Below are 12,040 nucleotides of genomic sequence, written 5' to 3'. Positions count from 1 at the left end.
TAACACACAATTAACAATTTCACAGATACTAAGAGTTAAAATTAATACTACTTTACAAAATAGTCAATAGAGAGACTATATAAGGAGGTTAAAGATGAGGTAACGCACACAGTTTCTGCCAATCTCATATTAATCTTGAGTACCTATAGAGTAGTAATGCATACTTCGTATCTTCGAAGAGTATTTAGTTTGATCAAATTTATAAAAGACAGACACAGCTGTACGATTATTTCCGGAAAAAGACGAGCTCCTGGAGACGTGCAGTGGGGGCGGAACTACATAGACATGACTTAGTTTGACTTACTGCGTGCGGTTCATGTCCGGCATCTTTTAGTGCCGGGACCGCGCCATCTATCAATTACATACGATCTCCAGTGTTATATCCGCTGTTTATATAACATTCATCACCGAAATGCATTGAGCAAACAGACACAGCTAAACTTCCATCAGAGTAAAGCAGCTTTGATGGGCGTGCTCTTTCTCACGCTGGCTGGTTGACGCGTGGGCATGCTCTTTCTCTCACGCTTACGCGTGGGCGTGCTATTTCGCTCGCTGGATGATGTGTGGGCATGCTTTTCTGAGAGAATTGTCCAATAAGGGACTAAGAACCCTTGTTACGAAACGGGAATCCATGTTTGAAAAAAACTTTCCGAAACTTGTACGAACCCTGGCAGAGTGAATCGAGTACAGAAATACTACGTCATACGTTCAACTCGTTTTTTGACAAGATGACCATGTTAAGCTTGAGAAGCCAGCATGTTTAACAGTGTAATGAAGTCAGAATGTCTCCGCTTTAAACACAGGATCTTTAAATAACTCCTCTGAGCACACTACAATAGGGAAAATTAAGTTGTTTTATAAACATCACACATGTGCAGTCTATTATATCTGCATCTCCATGCAGTTCCCTCCACTCCTACAAACAGAAATGCATCTCGCTTTTTCTTATAATTACTGCAGTTCATACTGTACAAAGAGCAGAAATACTCCCACACACACAAGAAAGTGTGTGAGACTGAAGGAGAGCTTCATTATGTAAGATCAAAGAAGTCTTAAATTAATGTTTTTGTGTGTGTGTGCGTGCGTGCGTGTGCGTGTGTGTGTGTGAACCTCTGCATTGCCAGTTAAACAGACTGAATTCACACACACATTTCTTGGTGTTTGGTTGAAAGCACAACCATGAAACAGAAAACAGGACAGCAATTACATATCCTCAACATGAATCACCATTCACCCACACTACACACAAATGACAACACAAATTTACATCAAATGCAAGCACAACACACAGCACAGCTCCATCACAACAAACCATAGTGCACTTAGGTTACTCGGATGCTATTTTAAATATTAAAGGAGAGGTTGTTCGAATGGTTTTACTAGATGTGAAATAAGTCTCTGGTGTCCCCAGAGTGTGTATGTGAAGTTTTAGCTCAAAATACCCAGCGGATCATTTATTATAGAATGTTGAAGTTGCCCGTTTTTGAGTGTGTGTAAAAACGCACCGATTTTGCTTATATCTCTTTAAATGTTAATGAGCTTTTCGTCCCAGCCCCCTCTCCAGAGGAGGGTGGAGTTTCAGGAACTCGTGCTGATGCGTACCGGCCAAAACAAAACATCAAAATGTCAGTAATTGTTAGTGGTGTTCAGCCCTATATGTACAAACCGGAGTCTGAGACTGATGGAGAGACACAAGTGACAACCTTAAGAATTGAACAGGACGTTTCTGAATGGTTAGTTGTAATTTTTGCAGTTATTGTGAAATGAACGTTCTTCAAGTGATCGATAAGCATTAGCATGGTCCGTCCTGATAATGTATAAATCGCTGCGCTCGTGTGGGAATTGCAGTAAAATGCCTACAGAGCCAGAGAATAAATGCTGCATGGAGGTCGAGCAGGTATAGTTTAGCGTTACTACAGTTATACTACGCTTTCAACGTTGTTCTATCATGTACTGTCACACTTACTTTATGTATTGTTTATGATAAGCCCGACAGCATGTGAGGGCAGCGTCAATAAATACAGTTAGACTCTGTACTTCTATTGTTAGCAACATTACCAATATAGAGCGATAACAAGCCCATTAAGAGTGGCAATTTTGAAAGACTAATAAGCAACAATATGAGCTGTGATACTGGTTCTGCTGGATATGAGGACTGGGCACGAAGTGTTGGTATTGCTCCCGGTTTCAGTAGCAACCTCGTTCAAAGTCCAGCGTTGCACTGGCCCTCATTCGTGAAGCAGTCCTGCGTGAAATGATTGGCGGAAACGTGAAATACTTTACCGATTCTCAGCGGGACATTGCCTTCATGAATGAAATTTAACCATGCTGTTCTCTATAACTCAGCTTGCGGGAGTCTATGGAGACAGTTATGCTGGTCGGTACATCCTAATACAGAACAACTGTAGTGCCTCCGTGGCGCAGACATTGTGTAGCTCCAGTGACGATCTAACGATGGCGACTGTTGTACTTCCCACATGGGACTGTGTCTATGCAAATAGGGCAGATCGTCACCACTGCTGGGCGGGCTTTGCCGTTGAGTGACGACATTAACGGCAGAATTCAAATCTTTGCTTTTACCAACAGGGTTTTTGAATTACGCAAATTATTAAAAAAGGAGTGAGCACATTTTTTACTGTTTAGACTGCTTGTTTACAGACACTGTGTGTAATGTTTTAACACATTATAAACGTGAATTTTGCTAAATATGTGCCCTTTAAAATGAGTTTAATTACAGGGCTGCACGATGTTGAAAATATTCTATATGCAATAACTTGCTAAACAATGCGCCAACAATGCTTTACATTTGTAAACTAATTTAAATTGGATTAAAATAGGTTTAAAAATGGAAAATTATATAATCAACATATTATTTACATTAATTCTTGGAAACACATATTAATTACAACTTCTGAAAGTGAGCAGCTATGTTTTACTGATGTAGTACATGAAAAACAATAGTAAATGTGAAAAATCTGACAATGTTATTGCAAACAATTGTGATATGCACATTTAGGATATTTCGATAAGATTCAATAGGGATATTGTGCAGCCCTAGTTAAAATATACTTCTATTTTACTGAACTCAAAAGAATTTTGATATGATGTCATAACTTTTTTTGTTATTCTGATATCAGAAAGATTAGGAAGGACATTATGGAAAACATCACTTCATCATAAACTAACATGAAAGCCTTGACATCAATCCGGATAGTTTTCACTTCAGACAGCCCGCTAGACATGTCAATAACAAAGAAATATAAAAAAACAACATGGTTACTAAAAGTAGACAAGCAAAAGTGATGTCCATGTAGTTCTCATCCACTCAGATCCACAGAGACTAGGTCACGGTTGAGAAGCTGCCCTGTGACAACATGAAATCCAACAGCAACTGCCAAACAAGTCTGGGATATTCCTAAAGGACGGTATATCCAAAACAGGCCTCAGTACTCCCGGAGAGCCGTTTCCACAAACAATGTCTGTTCCCATGAGGCTGTTCATCTGCCGTGCGCAAAACCACATTATACAAGCAGCCAACCCACTTAAACAAGTCACAACCTTAACTAGAGCCGAGCATATCGATGTATGTAAAATGCACTTTTTCAAGTCCATGGCACTTAAGATCAAAATGGCATGATTGTACAGTTTGTAAATTCATAGATTTAAATCATTTAATTGAACAGACAGAACTGATTCATGTAAATGAATCGATACTAATGCTTTCATGAGACAAAGCAAAACTGTGAAAGAATCATCTTTATAGCCAAATAAAAGCCAGTTAAAACCACTGCAATATTCAAGATGTTGCTTCATTTTACATTCACAGCAAAATCACCCCCTTATTTTCTCAAGAGAGTGGCGTAGGAGAACAAAAGCACCCACTTAGTGAATTATTAAAGATGCTACAACACCGGACGCACATGGGTCTGCATGTATGGCTTCAGGGAGCAGCAGAGATAATGACCAAATTCAATCTTACCCAGGGTTATAAACACTACAGAGAGCAAAAGAGAGAGACATCTCATAAAAGCAAAGAGAAGGCTAGACCTAAAAAAAACATGAGATCTTGAGCAGTGGAAAAAAACACAGGCTTTCTTAGAGAGTATTTGATAGACAGCAGACAGGTCATACGCACAGCAGTGAAATAAAAAAAGAAAGAAAGAGCAAGCGAGAGAGCATGGGTGAGAGAGTATAGAAGAATGAAGTAACAGTAGGAAATGGTCTGCAGTTGTGGCTAATTGTTTTTATAAATGGTTTACGCTCAAGCAGACAGCAGGTATTGTACAAACACAATCTAGAACTTCTAGGGCTATGTTTTAAAACCTAGTGAGCTGCCTTCCTAGACGACATGCTTGTGGATGAAAGGAAAAAATAAAATGGAAATTCACTGGCGATTTTGGCTTTGTTCCAAATTATAGTGAGCTGCTTTGAGTCCTCACAGTAAATCTCTCTTGAAACAAGGAGAAAATTAATTACTCATCTTGGCAAAAGTAAAAATAATATTCAATCTGCTTATGAACTTCAATGCTGTACTGCTCTGTTTTGCACCTAAAACATCATCTCATACCACTGTTTGAAATATTTCTATATGTGAAAATAAACATAAACCTCTAACTAGACATTGGTTCATTATAAAAGAAGCAAAACAAGAATTCCATTGTTATTTTCGAGTCGTAGTGTATTTTCAATTATTGCTTCTTATGTATCTGTCAGAATTTCTAAACGTTTAATCCTCAAACAATGTCCCATTTTTAATAGTGCCAAAAGCACAGAGAGCCTTATTCGGATCACAAACACTGTCTCTCTCTCTCTGGCTGCTTTTGGCACAGGAAAAACTATTTCCATATCAAACTCCACATGCTGCATCACTGAATGTCAGTCTATAATCAGTCAGTAACCGACGTTCCTCTGTTTCACCCCAGAGCTGCACCAGTCTCAAAATCACAGGGCTTTGCAGCCGAGCAGAAATCGTGTCGAATCTCCCAGCACACGCACACTCAGACAAGACCGAGTCTACGGAGCGTCTGATCTGTGGCTGTCCCTGCTGGACTCTAAAGCTGCTGTGATGTCCAGGCTTATCAGAGAAGGAGCTCTGATGTAATCCTCTCAATGTAGCTTCTAGAATCCTGGAGAACTTTAGGCCACAAGCTCCAGACATTTTAGTCTTCACTGCTACTTCTTCTGGCTAATAACTGCCCACTTGAACTGGAAAAGGTTGTGTGAGTGACATATGAAGTGAGAAGGAGGAAGACAGTGCGAGAAGAGAGAGAGAGAGAGAGAGAGAGAGAGAGAGAGAGAGAGGAGGGGAGGGGAGGAACCTTCATTACAATGCAATCTATATTTATGAGTGCATACAAATCAGGCCAAATGAATGAATAATTCCAGGATTGCAAGATGCAATAGCGCCTACACACACACACACACACACACACATGGTTCCCATGCAAGAACATCTATAAAATCACAAGTGCATACTTTGAATAGCTGTGCATGTTACTATGATAATACTGACATCAGTTCAGTTGAACACATGATACTACGAGCTGGAAATCCAGAGGCACAAAGACCCTCGCGTCTTGTATACAGTATTGAATGACTCAAGACACTTATCTTCTGTCACACATTGTCGTTTTGAACTACACTAAACTCTTCCCTGTGTGTGGATTTTTAAGTGGATTTTTGCCATCTTTACTCTTGATACTTTCCAACTACAAATGAAAAAGTGCTGCCATATTTGCACGCAGCAGGAGATAAACTGTTTCTTGAGCACACACACACAAACACAAAGACACACAAAGTACTAAAGCAGTATAATAAACTCCCTACTGGATGAGGAGCTTGACTGATCATCCATCACTCCTTCTTATTTTCCTGCACCTTTATCCTCCATTTCTCTCCAACTAACTCCTCTAATTCCCCTTCCCTCTCTTCTTTTCTTAGGATTGCTTGATGGTATCCGGATGACAACTCGTTTCACACTTCACTAATTACTGATGACACGCAATCCGACCGTACGGTACGAAGCCACTGAGTCAGAGAGCTCTAGAGGAGATCAGAATCAGCGTTTTCCAGTGCTGAAGAGAGAGAGAGACGGGGGAGATAACTCAACAGCAGACAGGCGAGAAATCTCTTCCCGACTCTCTGAGCAGACTCTGGTCTCTCTCACGCAGGAACTCCCTGTGTCTCACCTCTTCATTAAATCCTCCTGGTCATCAATTCATCTCACACAGAAAGAATTTCTACCTGTGAATAAAAACGTTCGGGGCGACTCTCCGTTTGACCGTCACAGGTTGGAAATCTACTGGATAATGTTAAAAGTGAGTGGAGAAGTTCACTTGCACAGAATCTGCACACTGGGCTTATTTGAAAATGCTGACCAAAAAGCACATAAAAAGTACATGAGCATACATTTCTAAATTTCTAGCTAATGTAAAGTTAAAAATAAAAGGAAATGCATCTTTCTACCAGAAGGAACATTTTCCTAAATTCACAGAAGGGCATACAGTAATTAAAGACTCTTGGTTGAGATGTTTGACTGGTCAATTTGAGTCTCAGCTTTGGGTTAGTCATATGGCCAACAAAAGGATAAAAGAAACATTTCAAGGTAACGCCCCCCTCCAGAAAAAATATTAATGACAAAACACAAATGTCGCACACGTGTTAAAAAAGCTACGTAGCTTTTAGGGTATGTACTGTATTTACTAGATGTGCAATATATATACACAGGCACACCAAAATGCTTTCAAGGAAAATCAGACAGAGAGATGAATATACTGTATATAGAAGACAGGAAAACAGAGGAATCTTTGAAGACAAACAAACAATAAACCAGACTGACAGAAAACAACTTCTGCCTCTCCCTCCCATCAAAGACACACTGCACACATCTGACAAGACTGTCACCCACAGACAGAGAGAGAAAAAGAGAGAAAGACGCTTCTTCATAGCCCTGGTGAGGCAGGAAAATGATCTCATACACACCTCATTTAATGATGTAGAAATGGACAAGCAGATTTGTATTGTTTACTTTGATATGCTTTGTCAAACACCGAACAGATAAGTCCTGATCCTGAATCTGTCTCTGTAACTTTCTGTTTATTTGTGTCCCAAACTCAAAACACTATTTCAGTAGTTAAACCCACTATAAGAGCCTCCTACAAATGACAAAGTGCTGCCATATTTGCAAACGTGAGGTTAAATGTGAGCGTTATAAGAGCGCAAGACATACACATATATATTCCTATCCTGTTTTGTGCTGCTTTACATGGTAAAAAGATTTTAAGCAGACTCTAACCATGGTGTTTACTAATAAAAGCGCAGAACATCATGAGATCAGAATAAACTCAAAGCTCACAAGCATCATAAGCCACTGTGTTTCCCAGCTAGAAACGCCTCACTTTTCTAAGCAACTGATTAATCAATCGATTGATTGGATGTCTGCAGTCACACACATGCACGCACAACCACTAAGGCCAAGCCATCATCTGAAGTGCACACTCCTTCAGTGCAACACAAGAACTTGTAATGCAGGGTCTCTCTCATGCACTTGGTGCAGTTTCAATCAAAATCATATCATAATGCATCATTATGACACCCCTGGGGACTGTATTTTAAAACCCAATTATCTGCCATTGTAAAAAGCATTTTTGTACATTATTAGAACACAATGGCCAAAAACACGGTTTATAGGTTGGCTTTGTGTAACACCCCCAGAGAGAGAAAACAAACAAATGCAAGTGTTTTTCCAAACAGAACATACACATATGTTCATAGAACATGCTCAGCACAAAGCCATCATAGTTCCAGCTGTAACCACTCAACGTAATACTGTCTGTCAGCACTATCACACATACACAATCCTGCGGGTAACACACCTGCTTCTCTTACACTCCTGTTCCCTCAGCAATTCTCTTTGGCTTTTCTGCCCAGTCTAATAAATTAACAAATCAATAGAAACAGCCACAAGCGCACACACAACAAAGGTAGATGGAACCAAGTTGAAAATAGCACAGGTAGATGAATGAACAAATCATTTACAGAGCATATTTCAACCCAAAATCATAAATTGTATTTTGCATAAAGAAAATGAAACCTATTGACATTATTTTGTATAGTAATGCAAATTCTCATTACCGTCCAGATGTTTAACGACCATGATGTACATGTTAACATGTTAATGTAACAATAAAATTCTTCGACATAACTGACATGAAAACGGTCACAATGCAAAATGTAATGGACCTAAAATAGGCATCATTTTCTTTAAGCAGAATATAATTCAACTTTATTTTTCAGGAATATGCTCCTGAAAGGATGTGCAAGATTCTTTCAGGTGCGGTAATAAAAATGAATATCACACACAGATCCTGAAGCGTCACTTTTCTGATGACAACAATGAAACAGTCTGCAATATGGCAGCTTATTTAGGCAGGTGTGTGCGTTGGGAGGCTGATTTCATGGTCAACTGAGCACAGGGTCAGAATGTGTCAGAGAGAGAGAGAGAGAGAGAGAGAGAGAGAGAGAGAGAGAGAGAGAGAGAGAGAGACGGAGAGAGAGCTTTCGATTGATGATTGAACAAACGGCCGCATAGTCTATTAGAGAGAGAGAGAGAGAGAGAGAGAGAGAGAGAGAGAGAGAGATGAGGGGGGAGGGAAGTCAAAGGAAAAACAAAGCAGATGTCAGATCAACAGAAATACATGCTCCTTCTCCTCCATTATGGTGCTGGTGTCCAATAGAACCGGTACAAATTACAATTCAGTTTGCCTGCTGTATATCGTCTGAGAAATCTAATCCAATTTAGATAAGAATGTCATATTTATTTTTCTTATTTGTTTCGACCTTCGTTGAATACCGCAACTAAGCCTAAAATTCCTCGTTGTGAATTAAACCTTTTGCGCACCTGTCTGGGTAAAATACTGCTTTCAGTAAATGAAATCAATTATAAGTCTGATCACAGACTGCTCAGAATCATCACTGCATTAGCAGCGTCCAGTAACAGCCTCAGTTCTGTAATGAATTTATTTCTCCCTTCACTGAAAAATGTAACAAATATGTTGAATCGGGAGGATTCCTGACACCTTGATCCAAATCTATGCTAATAACGGAAACTCAACTATTGTTTATTGAACTAATACCATCTGAATGGTGACTGTGATTTGCTATGTTTGTTTGTAGGCAGGTTATGAAGTCGTAGGCAGTTATATGACTAATCGGTCATATAAGAGGGCAGCATGCTAGCATTAGCTCTTTAAAGAAGAGTAACAGATTGAGAGAAAGATGTTGCATATGATAACAGTAAATCACACACCATCTTTCCTTTGGAGAACAATAGAATTTCACCAAAACCAAAGTCTTTGGACCACTCCTCTCCTCACATTCAGACTGTAAGCAGTTTCTGAGTAATGCAGCTCATTCACATGGCAGACACAGCAGTCCCAGAGGACCCACACCACCTTTTTTTTATAAATGACTAGAAAGGACACAAATCTCATCAAATGAGTCAAACTAACACATCCTGAATTTGCACTTTACATTTGCCTTCTTAATGTTTTTCTGTGAAAATCACAAACAATTTAAGCATTCAAAGTTATGAAGTCTTCTCATGAAATCCTGTCACATTTTAAAATTGAAATAAATGCCAAAACAATGTTTACATTCACAGTGAACAAAAACACAAATCAGTAAGCTTATACATTCACAACCAAGGAACCCTATACAGCTGCAAGGCTTTTAAAAAAACATAAGCTTTAATTGTGGTAAGAAAATGTAAAAAAATCATTACAGAACCTTTACTTTTAACAGCGTACTACCACTACATCTAAGTCTATATTCATTTTAAAACCAGATAATATAAACGAATGGAAAAACAGTGCAAATCCTCAGCAGCCCGGGCACTTTATTAGACAGCCATTAGACTTAAGAGGCCTACACATATTTCACAACGACCTTTAAAAAAACAGCTATTATCAGCCTTTAGACTGTTATGCGAACAGTAAGCCTCTGAAAATGTGTCTGTGTGTGCCTAAAAATGTCTATCCGAGCTATATCTTGAGGAAAGGCTCATTTAAAAGCTTTTAAACCCTGGACTCAAGACAACCTGTCATCCTTCACTCTAACACTTCCAGAGTTTGTGGAGTAATTACACATATTCACACACACACACATACTGTATAGTTCACATTTCCATGACACAAAATTAGGAATACCATCATATAAGACTTTGGCAGTACTGCCACTAGGGCTGTACTCAAAATATCGATATGGCGATACATCGTCATGAGCTCCTGACGATGCGCGCATCGATACATCTGCCTCCGTATCGATTCTGCAGCACTTTTGAAATTAGCCAATTATTTCGCGAAAATATTGTGTAACAATTATTAGTGGTATAAGGATCTGATCGGAGTTTATCCGTGATCCGTACAGATCGCCCCTCATGATTCTATATTCATGTGACCCGCATGTGATCATGAAGAGCGCGCTCTCTCACCTTCTCTCTGCATTCGTGAGCGCAGTAAGTTAAACATGAAAGCGCATCAACACTTTCTTATTTAATTAAATCTATTTACTCTGACTGCACGTCAATGCATATATTCATATTTATTCGTTAGACATGTAGTCTATTTGTAAAACACATGCACACATATGATGTAGCAAACAAGGATCTCTGTGTAAGGACTTGATCTTTTGCAACTTTATACTCATTCTCAAAGCTACTTCATGCATTGATTTGTCAGATTAACTGATAAGTAGTTATGAATGGCACTTTTCTGCAAGTATATTTTGCTGTAAATCTGTCGTATGATAAATGTAATAAAAAAAAATGGACCCGTTCATTTAGAACCATATGAGTGTGCGTGTTCGTTTGTGTGCTAATGTCCTTGTCACCTTCCCTTTCAAAGCATCTCTCACTGCATCAGCATTCATAATATCACCTCTCATTAACAGAGAGAGAGAGAGAGAGAGAAAGAATGATATGAGAGAGAGAGAGAGAGAGAGAGAGAGAGAGAGATACACAGAGAACACGACTGGCGTGAAGAGACTCTTCATTTCACATCCTGCATTCACTTCATCCCTATAAAGAGCCTCCAACACCCCCTACTGCCCCATCTCTCTCTCATACACATCTCACAGCTGAGACCCTTCTGAATACACTTATGGACAGGTGCTTCATTTCGAGATCTGTACCTCTCCAGTGTGAATTACACAACACATCCCACACCACATGGACTGCATCACCATTCGAATACTTTCACTGCTCACTGAAGGCATGTACATGTACTTATACTGGTGATGGTTTAGTAGGATGGCACAAATAATATCAATATATCTTATTTTGCAGGGTGATATGGCTGTGCTACAATCGTAAAATTTAGGATTGACAGCACTTTTTGTGATACAATTTTTAGCGTTCTATGATTTGCGATCATACTAATGATCATTCACGTTTACTGTATATGTAGCATTAGTATGCAATCTGGGGCAAAGCCACACCAATCCAAACAAGGCTGTATATCAATAGTTCTTAAAATAGAAGCTCATTATACCTTCAGCAAACTGTTATCAATGTATTATGAATGGGATGCACCAATTCTCACATACTGTTCTGTGTAGTACAGAAAGGAAGCTTGTATACTGCCCTACGTACCCATGTTTCTAAAATATAAGGTAATTCCTTTTATAACAGGCTATAACTAACCCTATAATAAACCTTTTGAAAATTCACATTATTGGGTTTATTTTTATGCCATGTTGTGCTGTTCTTCATGGGATCTCTCTCAACAACATTAAATCACACGCCTTGATTTCGTAGCATTATAAAGGCTTTTCTTCGTAAACTGGACATGTGGACCCATCAGTAAAGGTGAATGTGGTGGAAAAACTCACGTCACGGAATTTGTTCCAGTATTTGCTCTTGTCGTACTGGGACACGGTGCTCATCCACTTCTCATTGTCCAGGGGGTTACCAGCACTGCTGCCGGTGACCGACACCGAAAACACCGTCAGAGACACGAAAAGACCGAGACTCAACGCCATCTGA

The 12,040-nt window shown here is 39.3% G+C and overlaps 1 protein-coding gene across 1 annotated transcript in view; it reads right to left on the bottom strand.

Moving 5' to 3' along the window:
• Window positions 1-12,040, bottom strand: part of spock1 (SPARC (osteonectin), cwcv and kazal like domains proteoglycan 1) — a 107,758-nt gene that overhangs the window by 95,112 nt on the left and 606 nt on the right. Inside the window, exon 2 of the mRNA XM_057349734.1 lies at window positions 11,887-12,036. Coding sequence (XP_057205717.1) covers window positions 11,887-12,036 — 150 coding nt within the window. The remainder of the gene's footprint in view (window positions 1-11,886; window positions 12,037-12,040) is intronic.

This window comes from Triplophysa rosa, linkage group LG13, assembly GCF_024868665.1.
Source record: "Triplophysa rosa linkage group LG13, Trosa_1v2, whole genome shotgun sequence".
Classification (NCBI taxonomy): domain Eukaryota; kingdom Metazoa; phylum Chordata; class Actinopteri; order Cypriniformes; family Nemacheilidae; genus Triplophysa; species Triplophysa rosa.
The sequence above is the reverse complement of the archived record's forward strand: the minus strand, read 5'-3'. Positions and strand labels throughout refer to the sequence as shown.